Here is a 15,525-nt window from a genome sequence, read left to right on the forward strand (position 1 = left end):
GCACCTCCGTCTGTCCCTGGGGCCTTACGCTGGGGGCTGCTGGAAGAGGTGGTGCAGGGCTATTTTGCCAGCCCCGCCCCTGGGAAACCCGCTGGTACCGGGCAGGGGATCTTCCTTGGACACCCCTTAAATCAGCTTTGCAGCAACTTCCTAGCAGCTGAGGCTCTGCCGAGTGCCCGCAGCAGCCACAGGATGGGGTCCAGCGTTTACTGAGCTTCAGCCTGGGGTGGATTTAGAACCAGGAGCAGCCTCCCGTATCAGCTTAAGAAACCCCTCCCGCCGTCTGACTTCTCATGGGATTTTATTAATCAGAGCCCCACTGTTCCATGCACAGGGCACTTCAACCACACTACAAAGCAGCAGGGGACCGGCAGAAGCGCATTGCCGTAGCTACCCGCTGGTAACAGTTCAGTGTCGATATACTAATAGCTCTGCATGGCTCATGCAAATATTTGACCACCTCAGTGCACCGAGCAGCAGCATGGATGCCCTGGGAACGTGGAGCGTCAGCCCTCACCAGGGCAGGCCGGGCCTCCTCCGTCAGATGGCAGACTGCTCCTGCAGGAAGCTTTCCGCGCCCCCCGCGATGCTTCTCTCGGGCTCGGTGGCCAGAGCCGCTTCGCGCAGCACCGTCATGTGCTCCTCCGCAGCAGACAGCGATTGGTCGATCCAGTCCATGCCCCCGCTTAGGTGGCAGGTGTTCCTGGTCACCAGGACGAGGTGGCTGACAGACAGCAGCAGGGCTGTTGTCCTGCAAGGCAACCAGGATGCTGTTACACGTGCTTGAGGACACCAGGCCTTTGTAGCACGGCGCCTGGGCAGGAGGTCTGGCCGCTGCAGCCTCCCCGCTGATACTGCTCAGGGATGGGGCGGGACATGCCAAAAAGGGGCTTTAACAACTAGCAGCTTTATTCATCTCTCAGCAGGAGGCAGTGGGCAGTGCCAGTGGGCAGCTTAGTGGACTGGGACATGAGACCTAGATGCTAGGCCTGACTCTGCCACTGGCCTGTGGGGCGACCTTGGCCAAGTCATTGCCCCGCTCCGTACCTCAGTTTCCCCCTTTGTACACTAGGGATAATTGCACACATTTCCTTTGTAGGGCACTCTGAGCGTGACACAGGAGCTAGGTGGTGGTGGTATTATATAGGGGTATTGGTAATTCTGCAGCGGAGCCCCAGTCATGGCCCAGGCGCCAGCCACCGCAGGAACCCAGCAGTCCTGAGCCAACTGGCAAAGTGTTCACTGTGGTGTAATAGCAGCTCCTGGCAGGCCTGGCAAACTCACTGCCTCAGCACCCTGCTTGCCTGGTACTTCTCCATTAGTGATGTCCCGGGAGACCTAGGCTAGAGTGGGCATTAATCTCGGTGTGCATTGGCTGCACAGGTGTAGTGTCAGGAATGAGGTGTGGGCACGGACACTGTGCTTTAACATCTGTCACCAACCAATGCAGAAGGCAGGTGTTTTCCAGGCAGGAGGGCAGAGGCATAGCTCCGTCTAATTCAGCATTGTGAGCTCACACAGTGGAAGCCCCAGTCACAGCTGAAGTGGACAGAGGAATGGGACATCAGCAGGGAAGAGCACTCCAGGGAAGAAGCAACGGGGGGGGGGGGGGGTTACAGTCTCTGAGGAAAAACAGTGACCTTTGGGGATACACGCTGAAGGCAAAGAGACGCTCCAGGCAGGAACTGGACAGGCCTATTCCGTTCATGAAAACAGAATGCCGGCCTGCCCTAGCGGGAAATGCCACAATGGACATTTGGGTGCGAGAAATGGCCTTAGCCAGAGCGTAGCCTGGTAAATTTAGGCTTTAGACGTTGCATTCGGATTTGGTTTTCAAGGGAGCCTTTGGTTTCCGGTACCTTTGCTCACTAGCGCTTTAAGCTCTCATCTTTGCTGATAAGCATGTTGTTGGTTCCGCTAGAACGATGCCCCAGTTCTGCGTGTTCTGCAGGGCGCTGAGCCTGACTTGCATCATTCATGCTTTCATGCCCTGTTCCTGGGAGGCAGCAAAGAGCTCATGGGACAAGGGCTGGACACTACAAGGGACACTTCTAAGGGGCTCAGAGGACGGGGTGCACCTCTCGTTAACTGGCAAGGCAAAGTATGGGCTGGCACAGCCCTGGGGAGATGGTTTGGGGGCCAACAGACTGGAGGTGTCAGGGAGTTGACACCCAGTTAAGCTCAAGTAATTTTTCCTCTTGCTGAAGGCAGAGGAGTAACAAGGTGACCCACAGTCCTGGGTACCCCGAGAACCGTCACATTTATGTTTCGATGTTAAGGCTTGTTTATGTTTTCACGTAACACTGGGACTGTTTGGCCAGCCCTGTGCAAACTGAGCCCCAGTCTCAGTCAGCCCCTGGGCATATCTGTCACAATTATTGTTCTTTAACCACTTTGTTCTGGAGGCAGCAGAACCCAGGGTACCCTCCCCAAGTGTGCAGCACAGAATCTGTGTGTACAGATGGAATTAGTGGGGAGAGATTTTCAATAAACTCTAAGAAGATAAATATCTGCAGCATCTCACCTTCTCCCACCTCTTTTGCTAATAAACGGCCCATCTGTGTCCTGCCCACTTTCATACAGTTAAACTTGCTGCAGATGAGTGAAAAATGCACCTTGGAGGACACTAGTTGCAGTTAAGCAAGGCCATCAATGCTGTTCATTTCTCTTTGCCATTAAACCCTCCCTCCCAATGGTTGCCGTTTCCCACAAGTTCCAATGGGCCAGAAGCTGCTCCTGCCCTTAGCAAAGATGGCCGCTATCTCACTAGTGATGGGGCATGCCTCTAGTAAAGATGGCTGCCGCTGCTGCCTCTGTACCCAGCATGCTCGGCCCGGCTCCTGACAGTAGCCCAAAGGACAGCAGTAGTCTCTTGGCTGCAGATGGCCGTGCAGAGATGTACCTATCTGCCAGTGTAACGCACACCCAGGATGAGTGTGGGTTACACCAGGACACTGCTTCCATCCTGGTGGTGCCTGTATGGCCACGACCCTCTGCACACGTCAAGAGTCTGTTTGGATCGTTCCCCTTCTCTACAGCCCAAGCTGATCACCTAGGCAGTCATTAAATCTCGGCCTGCGCCCACGCAGGGGGCTATGGAGGTGAAAGAGAGCCTGGATCACACTGTGCGCACTACCTGCATCACAGTGGGCCAGAGAGCGCCGCCAATACGGGCCTCCCATGTGGGAGAGGAGTGGGCAGGTGCTGGGACTCCATCCCCAAGCCAGGCTCAGCTGTGCTAGGGGAGGGGCTGGCCCAGGAAACATCTCCCTGGAGCAAGGGGGAGGCAAGGGCCAAGTGCGGCTCTCGGCGTGAGGCACTGCCCTGACCGTGGGCTGATGGTGACAATGCCGGAGCCCTGCATGCAGGTGTGGCAGAGCTCACTCATCTCCCGGGGAGCGAGCCCCTTCCCACAGCCCACACACCAATTCACTCTTCGGGGAAGCCCTGGGACAGGCACCGGGGCCAGGATCGGGCCCGCAGGATGGGTGCAAACAGCACGTTCCCCCAGCATGAGCTTCTCCTGGAGCGCTGGGAAGGAATGTGTGCGCCAGAGCGAGGCGCAAGCTCCACCCGGGCAGCAAGGTAGGACAATAGAGAATAATAGGGAGCTTTTCCACAACAGGATTGGGCCCCTAACTGCCACGGTAGGTACCTGAGTCCCAGAATCAGGCCTAATGGGGATTCAGGAGCCCCCCGCTCAGCAGCTGTCAAACACTGCAAGCCCCTAAACCCTCTGGGCACCACCTTTTTGCAGTCAGGGCTGTCTCGCTGCCCATGTTTCCGCCCGCGTGCGTACGCGCTGCAGCCCCGCGCTCGGCGGCCACACGTCCCAGCGCGACCTGTGAACTGGGGGAAGGCAGGCAACCCTCCGAGGGACCCAAGCCAGCAGGCGTGCTCGGAGCTTGCCTTCTTGCTCAGGGCCCTAAAGAACTTCTGTAAAATGGCAGGGGCAGGGGAGCTGGCAGGAAGACCCCCCTCATCACTTCTAGCCAAGGGATTAGGCTGCTCCCCTGGGATGTGGGGGAGACCCCAGTGCAAGTCCTGCTCTGCCTGCTGAGAAGGGATTTGAACAGGAATCAGCCACCCCCCTGGGCAGTACCCTCACCACTGGGCTACAGGGCATTCTCGTGTGGATGGGCCCCTTGATGTGTTCCCCTGTGGCTAAAGAATGACACCCTAGGAGCCAGTGTCCCAGAGCTTACCGAGCATCCAGAAGCTTGGGATCCAGAGGTGGGTACATCGACCTCACAACATCATCCACCCTAGGGGGAACAGAGAGAGTGACCGTTGCTTGTTTCTCACTGTATTTTGCAAGTGCCCTGGTAGCGGTTTGGTTTTTCCCCTCAGCGAGCACATTTCAGAGCCCGGCACCTCTCCCGTTGGCAGCGTAGGAAGGCACCTAGGGCCAGCGTTGCAGGAGTTCCCACAGGGGCGGAGGGGCTGATTTTCATAAAAGCCCAGCTCCCATTTGGCACTCAAGGGAGTAGTGCCCAGATCTGCAAAAGCACCTTTTGCCCAGCGGCCCCCACTGAGATCAAAGGGTGGGAATTTCAAAAGTGTCTAAGTGATTTAGGAGCACAAGGCCCACTGGAGGCCAATGGGAGCTTGGTACTTAGACTCATATGCCAATCCCCAGCCAAGCCAGACACTTATTGAGGTGCGTAACTGGAGCAGAGCTCTTCTGAGACTCTGGCCCCAATTGTGGGTGCTGAGCAGGGGCGGCTCTAGACACCAGCGCGCCAAGCAGGCGCTTGGGGCGGCCGTTTCCCGGGGGGGGCGGCATTTGGCTCCGGTTGAGCTCCCGCCGGCATGACTGCGGCAGGTCCGCTCGTCCCGGGCTCCGGTGGACCTGCCGCAGGCATGCCGGCAGGAGCTCAACCGGAGCCGCGGGAAGAGGGGACCCGCCGCGGGACCGGGGAAGGGCGGCGCAGCGCTCCGCGCTGCTTGGGGCAGCCTACTTTCTAGAGCCGCCCCTGGTGCTGAGCCCTGGGAAATTGGTTCTTGAGCCCTGTCACAGATGGCACTGGCTTCCAGCTTGCTTTCTGGCTGAAACGCAAAGTGTTGGGTTTGATCCTTAAAGTGACAAGCCCTCTGCTGGGCAGGAAGAGTGGGCCACACAGTGTTGCCAGGTCTCATTGATAATTGGTGTTTTTCTTAAAGCCCCAGCTCCTGGATTCCTTTGATCAGGTGAGACTCTCAGCTTACATTTAAAAAAAAAACAAGGAAGGTTCTAGCCCCTGTGGCTGTGGAGAAAGGCTTGGGAATGGGACCCCAATGGCTCAAAGACCAAACAGCAAATAAAAAGCCATTTATTATTGTTAAGATCTCATGAGATTTAGGACCTCACATGAGGTTTGGATGTTTAGAGTCCGCACTACTAAGAATCTGAATTCGTCATTCAGGGGTTATTGCAGATGCCTGAAGTTTCCAGGAGCTGCCTGGCCTTTGGACCTGCAGATCAAGTTGCAGCTGTGCGCCCTCGGCCGAAATGGACTCACCTGGGGCTGATCCTCTTTGCCACCACAATAATGTCACTCAGGCTTGTGGGAGATTTCATTCTGGCCCCAGAGCCCATTGTCATTGCAACGAGCTTCTCTGTCAAAGTGTGACAAATCTGTTGAGAGAGAGAAGTGACCAGCGTGGCTCATTGGAGGCCAGCGAGAGAGAGAAGGACTTGGGAGCCTAGTGGTTAGGGTGCTCCCCTGGGAGACACAGCTCTCAGGCCAATGACTATTTATGGATTTCATACACAGAACAACAGGAAGGCTGGTGGGACTCCCGCCCCCTTGGGGGAGGGGAGATTTGGGTTGGAGTCCCTGCTCCCAACCAGGCAGAGTGGGGACTGCAACCTGGGTTTCCTACATCCCAGCAGGTACTGGGCATAAGGACACAGTGACTCTGCTGGGCTGAGCTGGCCCCAGGAGACAGTTCTCAGCCGAGAATCCCAAGCAGAGAGATGGGTGCCCAAATCCCTTAGGGGGCAGGTCTTAGGCCCCATCTCTCCCCTCAACATTTCCTGCTGGCTAGTGTAGGTGGCTCCCTGCTCATCTTTCTGGCTTCTGAGAAGCCCCTTCTTAGGTGCCCAGCTCTGCCCATGCATCGTACAGGGAGCCTGGGGCCCGGCCTGGGGCTGTGGATTCCCTAAGAGCTGCCACGTGGGAGTGTAAATCTCCTGTGTGGCTCGAGCCTGAAGCCTCTGGGAGAATCCTCCAGACCCTTTGCTTATTTCCTGGCGCTGATTCCCTGCACAGCAGCATGAGTCAATACACAGGGGAGGCAGTGTCTGTGGGGGACTTACCTTGAGAATAGCGATGCAGTGAGAGACCAGGCCCCTGTGAGGAAAGCGAATGCCTTTGGTTAGGGAAGCTCTGTCTTGTCACCGCTCTTCTGTCCGCCAGCCTGTGGCTAAGCATTTCCCATGGGCTCCACAAAGCAGAACTCATCACGGACCTCACTGGTATCATCACAACCAAGCCCTTCGCGATCCGGCTGGAAGCAGAGGGCGCTTGTCTAACAGGGTGGGAAGGCCTGGTCCTCACCTAAAACTGAGGTCAACCTGCCTCCGTGGCTGAGCAATGTGAAAAATTCACCCCCTGAGAGACGCAGTTAAACTGTGTGTCATAGGTTTATTCCCCACTTTGAACCTTAGCGTCCACAAGATGGGGACCTGCATGGACTCCTCTAAACTAAAATCCTAGTTTAGATCTGGTACGCTGCCACCAGCCAGGTTTCAGTGTCTGGCACACTCACTGTTCCCCCAAACCTTTCCCTGGGGACACAGACCCAAACTTCCTTGGATCTTAACACAAAGGGAAATAATCCATTCCCCCCCCACACCTTCTTCCCCCTACCCTAGTCCTTGGGAGAGATCACCTTGATTCAAACCCCTTGAATCAAAACAAAGAGGGATTCCCTATCCCCCTTCCCTTCCCCTGAAAATCCAAACAAGGGAAGAAATCAATCAAGTTCTAAAAAGAAAAGGATTTTATTAAAAGAAAGAAAGAAAGTACACTATCTCTGTAACACCAGGATGGAAAAAATTACAGGGTCTAACTTATAAAACTGGAGAGACTTCCCCGCCCCCCGTCTCAGAATAATCAAAGTAACAGCAAACAGAAATAAAGATATTTCTCCAGCAACACACATTTGCAAATACAGAAATTAATTATAAGACTAATCCGCCTTTCTAATACTCACTATACTGAATAGAAGAAAATACTTCAGGAAACTTGGGGTATGGCTACACTTGCGAGTTGCAGCGCTGGTGGAGGCTTTCCAGCGCTGCAATTAGTAAGTGTCCACACCTGCAGGGCACATCCAGCGCTGCAACTCCCTGGCTGCAGCGCTGGCCATACACCTGGCTCAGCATGGGGAATAAAGATTGCAGCGCTGGTGCTGCAGTGCTGGTCATCAAGTGTGGCCACACACCAGCGCTGTGATTGGCCTCCAGGGTATAAGGATGTATCCCAGAATGCTTTTATAAATTACTCTCTTTGTTTTGTTATGCAGCCTCTCTTTGTTTTGTTGTGAACTCAGAGCTCCGTAGCTCCGTTGATCCCGGAGCTGCTTATCTACAAACACAGCTCCTGTTTGCTGTGATCAATCTGTGAACAATCAAATGAGATAATGAGGCAGGCAGGGAGTGAGTATTTGCTTGACAGAAACGGGGCAGAGGGGAGAAAGGGAGTCCGTTGGCTGCAGGCTGTTTGCAGTTAAGAGTTAAGGGTAAGGGATCGGGAACATGTTCTGATTTTTCAAGGCAGGAAGGTAACACACAGTGTTGGCTCCAAAAATCCACTCTCTCTCTCTCTTGCCCACTCCCTGTCACACTACGCCCCACCCCACCCCCCTCTTTTGAAAAGCACGTTGCTGCCACTTGAATGCTGGGATAGCTGCCCATAATGCATCACTCCCAACAGCGCTGCAGCTGGTAGCTGTGAGTGTAGCCACACACCAGCGCTGGCCCTGCACAGCTGGATGACCAGCGCTGCAACTACCAGCGCTGCAGATTTGTAAGTGTAGCCGTACCCTTGGAGAGCTTGGATAGACGTCTGGCCTCTCTTAGATCCAAAGAGAGAACAAAGACCCCAACAAAGGACACAGATAAAGACTTCCCTCCACAGAGATTTGAAATTATCCTGTCCCTTGATTGGTCCTCTGGTCAGGTGTTCATCAGGTTACTGAGTTTGTTAACCCTTTACAGGTAAAAGAGACTTTAACCCTTAACTATCTGTTTATGACACCGTGCTAAGCCCAGTATGGACACGGCTAAGTCGTCGGTGGAATTCTTCTACCTCCCTGGCCAGTGCCTCTCGAGGGGGTGGAAACCCCACTTCTGTCACTGTAGCAAGTGTCTATGCTACAGCGCAGCTGGTCATGTAACCGCCTGCTGAGGGAGGAGGTGGGTTCTCCCCCACGTGAGTCTTTCACCCAAGGCTGGAGCTCTCTTTCCAGCAGAGGTGTTCTGAGCGTGGGGCTGAGGGCCTTTGGGTGCTGCTCTGCTCAGCACCGGCGCGTCGGCCGGAGGTGCCCTGCCATCCAGTGGAATCCACAGCCCCAAGCGAGGAGCCCACGGGCCCCATACAATGTACAGGGAGGGCTCAGCACCTAAGACTGGGATTCTCAGTGGCCAGCCAGCAGAGCAGGGAGTGGATGCAGAGGACAGGGGCAGGGCTTAGGGACTAGATCCACCAGGGTACTTGGGCACCCCTGATCCCTATAGTTCTGGGCTGTAGGTGTCTGGCTGACAGGCCAGAGGGAGACACCTCCTTTCCCTCGAGATTCACAGCGCGGACCCTGGCTGCCCTGGAGTGGGTGCCTGAGCCAGGCCAGCCCTTTCTTATGCTAAACCAGAGAAAGCGAGAGACCCTGGTGGTCAGTGCATCCCCCTGGGGTGTGCAGACCCGTTTCCAGCCCCTGCACTGCCTGCCTTGCTTTCAGCCCTGCCACGTTTCAGGGGAGTGCTCCAAGGCCGCCCAGAGGATTCCGGGGGCCTGGGGTCTTTGGCGGCGGGGGGCCCTTCCGTTCCGGGACCCGCCGCCGAAGTGCCCCGAAGACCCGTGGCGGCCCCCCCCCCCCACCGCCGAATTGCCGCCGAAGCGGGACTCACCGCCGAAGTGCAGCCCGGTCTTCAGTGGTAATTCGGTGGCGGGGGGGGACCCCACCGCAGGTCTTCGGGGCACTTCGGCGGCGGGTCCCTGAATGGAAGGGCCCCCTGCCGCCGAATTACCACCGAAGACCGAGCTGAACTTTGGCAGCGGGTCCCGCTTCGGCGGAAACTCGCCAGTGGGGGGTCCTTCCACCCCGGAGCGGAAGGACCCCCGCCGGCGAAGACTGGGAGCGTAAGAAGCTCCTGGGTCCGGCCCCGGCCCTGCAAGAGTTTTCCGGGCCCCCCGGAGCGAGTGACGGACCCTGCTCCAGGGGCCCCGAAAAACTCTCGTGGGGGGCCCTGTGGGGCCCGGGGCCTGGGGCAAATTGCCCCTCTTGCCCCCCCCTCTGGGCGGCCCTGGAGTGCTCTGACCACCAGGCTATTGCACATGCTGGGTTCTCTCAGTCTCTCCCGTCGGAGCCCTTCCCTTTCGAACACCTAACGAAATGTATCGAGAGGGAGGGAGCACGCCCTGGACTCTCTAGCACAGGGCGGGCGAGTGCTGGGGTTCAGATCCCTGTTGCATGGCAGGCAGCACCAGAGCACAAACAGGCGTCTCCCACTCCCCCATGAGCGCCCCACCCTTGGGGCTGTGTATTCCCGCCACATGCGTCCTGCTCTCCATTACTTCTTAGCAGTCTGCGTGGGGGTCGGCGTGCTCCGAGCACACCTGCCGCATGGGCACCTCTCGGCTCATCTGAGAATCATGCTGAGGCTTGGGGTGGGGCACGTGTCAGTCGGGGGGACAACGTCAGGACACAGGCAGCTTAGTGCATGCCGACGGGCGGGAACACGGGGCTGGTCTACACGTAACAATTAGATCGATGCACTCAGGGGTGGGACAAATCCAGCCTCTAAGCGCCGGAGCTATGCCGACCTAACCCCTAGCTCCTGTTGCTCGGGGAGGTGGATGGAAAACCCCCTTCCAGAGCTGCAGGCGCGTCTGCACAACAGGGTTATGCCAGCAGAGCTATGGCACCGGATTCTGCTGCTACAGGCCCCATCACGGAAACATCGCCTGAGACTCCTGTGGGGATCAAGGTGCCTCCAGGGTGAAGTAGCAGCTGAGTGTCAGCGGTGCCCAGATGTTGGATGTAGATGCTTAAAGAGACAGATCAGAGCTTAAGTCCCTTAGTGAGTCTAGCACCTGACACAGGAACCACTGAGGCCTGGTCCACACTAGGACTTTAATTCGAATTTAGCAGTGTTAATTCGAATTAACCATGCACCCGTCCACACCACGAAGCTATTTAATTCGACATAGAGGGCTCTTTAGTTCGACTTCTGTACTCCTCCCCGACGAGGGGAGTAGCGCTAAATTCGACATGGCTATGTCGAATTAGGCTAGGTGTGGATGCAAATCGACCTTAGTAGCTCCAGGAGCTATCCCACACTGCACCACTCTGTTGACGCTCTGGACAGCAGTCCGAGCTTGGATGCTCTGACCAGCCATACAGGAAAAGCCCCGGGGAAATTTGAATTCCTTTTCCTGTCTGGCCAGTTTGAATCTCATTTCCTGTGTGGATGTCGTGGCGAGCTCAGCAGCACTGGCAACGATGCAGAGCTCTCCAGCAGAGGAGTCCAGGGAATCTCAGACTAGAAAGAGGGCCCCAGCATGGACTGATCAGGAAGTCTTGGATCTCATTGCTGTGTGGGGCGATGAGTCTGTGCTTTCGGAGCTGTGCTCCAACAAACGGAATGCAAAGACCTATGAGAAGGTCTCCAAAGCCATGACAGACAGAGGATACAGCCGGGATACAACGCAGTGCCGCGTGAAAGTCAAGGAGCTGAGACAAGGCTACCAAAAAATCAGAGCGGCAAACGGACGCTCCGGAGCCCAGCCCCAGACATGCCGGTTCTACGAGGCACTGCATGCCATTCTCAGTGGGTCTGCCACCACTGCCCCACCAGTGTACGTGGACTCTGAGGATGGGATACTGTTGACGGACTGTTCCTCGGAGATGTTCGCGGACGGGGAAGTTGAGGAGGACGAGGCAGTCGACAGCGCTTACAACGCTGATTTCCCCGACAGCCAGGATCTATTCATCACCCTCACTGAGATCCCCTACCAACCCTCCCCAGCCGTTACCCTGGACCCTGAATCAGGGGAAGGATCAGTCTGTAAGTGCTTTAAACATGTTAATATTTATTTTTAATGGAGCAGGAATAGTTACTAGTTGAAAAGAAGGTCAATATATATGGGGATGGAACAGAAATTCTCTTGGGAGATTTCCGAGAAGCTCTCCTGCAGGTAATCGAAAAGCCTCCGCATGAGGTTCCTGGGGAGAGCTGCCTTATTGGGTGCTCCGTGGTAGCACACTTTTCCATGCCAGGCTATCATCAGGTACTCCGGGAGCATTGCCTCCACGAGCATGGCAGCATAGGCCCCTGGTTTGTGCTGGCTTTCACGCAGCATGTGCTCTCTATCTGCCTCAGTGACCCTCCTCAGGGTGATCTCGCTCGGAGACTCCTGCATTTAATGACAGTAATTTGTGTACTATTAGTATTGGGAGTGCTTCACTGTTCCTTTGCATAACAATGAGCGACACTTTACAGCCACGTGGTGGAGGCTGCAGAGTGGCAGCATACAGGGATCTTTCCCAGGGAACAGACGCGAGGGGGTGCAACAGGGGCAGAGTTTATGCTTTCAGGATTGCCTGTAGCAAGAGGACAGTGGTATACTTTGACTTTTAAGCAGCCAAAAGTTTTTGGCTTACCATGCCTGGCTGCTCCACGGATTCTGCTGTCCTGCCCCGCTTGTCTGATCTGCAGTGCAATCCCCCAGGCAATGAAAGCGAATTCCGAAAATTTGAACTTTCCCTGAGTGAGTGCTGTGCATGGTCTTGTTCACAGAGACTGACTAGACTATGTTTCTTCTTTGCAAAACTGTATCTTTATAAGGAAGTCACTCCCTTTTTCCCATCACAGAGCTGCAACTGTATCCCGACCTGCTCCAGCATGCCCCTCACAGAGGCTGGCACAGATTAGGCGGCGCAAGAAAAAGACACGGGACGAGATGTTCGCAGAACTTATGGGCTGCTCCCGAGCCGAGGCGGCCCAGCAGAGCCAGTGGAGGGAGAACCTCTCTCAGCAGCAGCGCTCACACAGTGAACGGGAGGACAGATGGCGTCTGGAGGACCAGCAGGCGACTCAAACGCTGCTTGGGCTAATGAGGGAGCAAACGGACACGCTCAGGTGCCTTGTGGATGTTCTGCAGGACCACAGGCAGGAGGACAGAGCCCCCCTGCACTGTATCTGCAACCGCCCTCCAACGCCACAAAGTCCAATACCCCCCTCACCCAAAATAACAAGAAGGAGGTGCGCCAGGGGCCGTGAAAACTGTCACTCCACCCCAGCAGAGTGCTCAAGTACCAAAAAGCTCTCATTCGCTAAATTTTGAGAAGTCCTTCCCTTCCTGGATGACCCAAGCCCAAATCCCAGTTTTGTCCCCTCACTGTGTAGTTGATTATTAAAAATAGTTTGCTGTTCATTACTGTTTCCGTCATGTTTCTTTACAGAAGACTTTGTGTGAAGGGGGGGGAAGGGTTTGGTAATTGCATAGGACGGTCACCATTACCTGGGTACAGACACGGGGGCAGGATCTACAGCAGGTCACACACACAGTGCAGTCACTAGGCACCCTGGTCAGTCTGGGAGGTGTTTTTCATGTTCTGTGCATAGGCGGCAGGTGCCCTGCTCCAGCTATATTTGGAGCTGGGTCTCTCCCCCGGCCCTGCCTGGATCGGGCCCTGGCCCCCACGGGTCTCCCCCCACCCCGCCGTGCTGCGTCCCTGCCTGACAGTAGAGCGGCTCCCCGGAGAAATGCTGTCTGCTGCCCCAGGGTCCTAGCACCTGCCATCCACAAATGGCAAGGCAGGCTGCCCTTACCCTGCCCTTCCACCATAGCCCTGAGCCTCTCCAATGCCCCAAGCCCTCAGCCCCAGCCAGAGCCCTCATCCCCCTACACCTCCTCCCCCTTCCCACACACCCCTCACCCCTTCCTACGCCCCCACCCCCAGCCCAGAGCCTGCACCCCTCACCCTTTCCTTCACACCCACCTGTAAACGTCCTCCCCCCAGTTCTCCCCCACCACAAGGCCACATAGCCCCCACACACAGAGTCCCGAAAAGGAGGGATGGCAGGCTTCGTTGAAACAACCAGTCCAGCAGTGCAGACCATTCTAGGGGCAGGAGCCTGTCATTCCTCGAGTGTAGAAGCGGTCTGTACATCACTGCACACCCTACCCACCACAGTCTGTGTCCCTGTTTCAACCCTTTAACGCGAATTCATTAGTAAAGAAAACGTTGTTAATTAACAATATTCCATTAACTTTATTTTTAAACGTGTGTTGGAAGGGGGGAAACGTGGTGAACGGGGTATGTAACCGCAAAAGAAAGTCAACAGTAACTGAAAGAGGGGCAGGTTCAGCTTCTCTGTAAAGAACCTGAACAGTCACAGGTTACCCTGCAACCTGAGGAATCTATCTTTCAAAGCCTCCCGGATGCACAGCGCTTCCCGCTGGGCTCTTCTAATTGCACGGGTGTCTGGCTGAGCGTAATCAGCAGCCAGGCGATTTGCCTCAACCTCCCATCCCACCATAAAGGTTTCCCCCTTGCTCTCACAGAGATTGTGGAGCACACAGCAAGCTGCAATAACAATGGGTATATTGGTTTCGCTGAGATCCGAGTGAGTCAGTAAGCTTTGCCATCTCCCCTTGAGACGTCCGAAAGCACACTCCACCACCATTCTGCACTTGCTCAGCCGGTAGTTGAAGAGTTCCTTGTCGCTGTTCAAGGCGCCTGTATAGGGCGCCTGTATAGGGCCAGGGCATTAGCGGGTAGGCTGGGTCCCCGAGGATCACTATAGGCATCTCCACATCCCCAACAGTTATTTTGTGGTCCGGGAAGAAACTACCTTCCTGCAGGCGTCTAAACAGAGCAGAGTTCCTGAACACACGCGCGTCATGAACCTTGCCCGGCCACCCGACGTTGATGTTGGTAAAGCGTCCCCTATGGTCCACCAGTGCTTGCAGCACTATTGAAAAGTAGCCCTTTCGGTTAATATACTGGCTGGCCTGGTGGGCTGGTCCCAGGATAGGGATGTGAGTCCCATCTATAGCCCCACCGCAGTTTGGGAATCCCATCGCGGCGAAGCCATCTATGACGACCTGGACGTTTCCCAGGGTCACTACCTTCGAGAGCAGTAGCTCAACGATTGCGTTGGCTACTTGCATCACAGCAACCCCCACGGTAGATTTGCCCACGCCAAAGTGGTTTACTACTGACCGGTAGCTGTCTGGCGTGGCAAGTTTCCAGAGGGCTATGGCCACTCGCTTCTGCACACTCAGGGCTGCTCGCATGCGGGTGTCCTTGCGCTTCAGGGCAGGGGACAGCAAGTCACACAGTTCAAGGAAAGTGCCCTTACGCATCCTGAAGTTTCGCAGCCACTGTGATTCATCCCAGACCTGCAGCACTATGTGGTCCCACCAGTCCGTGCTTGTTTCCCGGGCCCAGAATCACTGTCCCATAGCATGAACATGACCCATTGCCACCATGATCTTCACGGTGCGGTGTACCGTGCTTTCTGAGAGGCCTGTGCCACTCTGAGACTTCATGTCCTCACCGCGCTGCCGGAGCCTCCTCGCCCGATTTCTCAGCATCTGACTGTTGAAGAGGTGTACAATAAGGTGCGAGGAGTTGACAACGGCCATAAGTGCAGCGATGATCGCAGCGGGCTCCATGATCGCAGTGGAGTGCTGTGGCGTCCGCGCTGTCACTAACAGGAAAAGTGCGCGAACTGATTTCCCGCCGGCGGGAGTGACGGTGGAATGCTGACAGTTACCCAAGACCACCCTCGACACAGTTTTCCCCCCAGCATGCATTGGGGGGAAATCCCAGAATTCCAATGGGCAGCGGGGAGTGCGGGAACTGTGGGATAGCTTCCCACAGTGCACCGCTTCCAATGTCGATGCTTGCCCCGTTAGTGTGGACTCACAAAGTCGAATTAGTGTCCTTACTGTGGACACACAAATTCGACTTTGTAAGGTCGATTCTACAAATTCGACTTAAGTTGATTCGAACTACTCTTGTAGTGTAGACATACCCCGAGTGGGATGGCCTGGGGGCCCCTTCTGGCCTTAACCTCAGATTCTCTGTGCTAGGCAGGACACTGGACTAGAGGAGGGTCCTTTCTGGCCTTCAAATCTGAATCTTTACTAGCTCGTTAACCCTCCACCTCTAGTGTCTGTGTTTTGAGGTAGAATCACGCACACGCCAAGGAAAGTTCCTCACACCAAAGCCCACCAGCCACCCTGGCAAGGAATGGCTCGGAGCACTTGGAACCGAGCCAGAGGGCTGCAGCAGGGCCAGAGATTC

The 15,525-nt window shown here is 55.7% G+C and overlaps 1 protein-coding gene across 1 annotated transcript in view; it reads right to left on the reverse strand.

Annotated features, from left to right (window-relative positions):
* Positions 1 to 284: 284 nt before the first annotated feature.
* The window catches only part of LOC120384949 (transmembrane protein 98-like), a 30,128-nt gene continuing 14,887 nt past the window's right edge, over positions 285 to 15,525 (reverse strand). Inside the window, exons 3-6 of the mRNA XM_039504050.1 lie at positions 6,302 to 6,335; positions 5,502 to 5,617; positions 4,206 to 4,265; positions 285 to 751 (exon numbers count right to left, since the gene is read on the reverse strand). Of these exons, the coding sequence (XP_039359984.1) occupies positions 541 to 751; positions 4,206 to 4,265; positions 5,502 to 5,617; positions 6,302 to 6,335 (421 nt within the window). The 3' untranslated portion in view covers positions 285 to 540. The remainder of the gene's footprint in view (positions 752 to 4,205; positions 4,266 to 5,501; positions 5,618 to 6,301; positions 6,336 to 15,525) is intronic.

This window comes from Mauremys reevesii, linkage group 17, assembly GCF_016161935.1.
Source record: "Mauremys reevesii isolate NIE-2019 linkage group 17, ASM1616193v1, whole genome shotgun sequence".
In the NCBI taxonomy this organism is placed as follows: domain Eukaryota; kingdom Metazoa; phylum Chordata; order Testudines; family Geoemydidae; genus Mauremys; species Mauremys reevesii.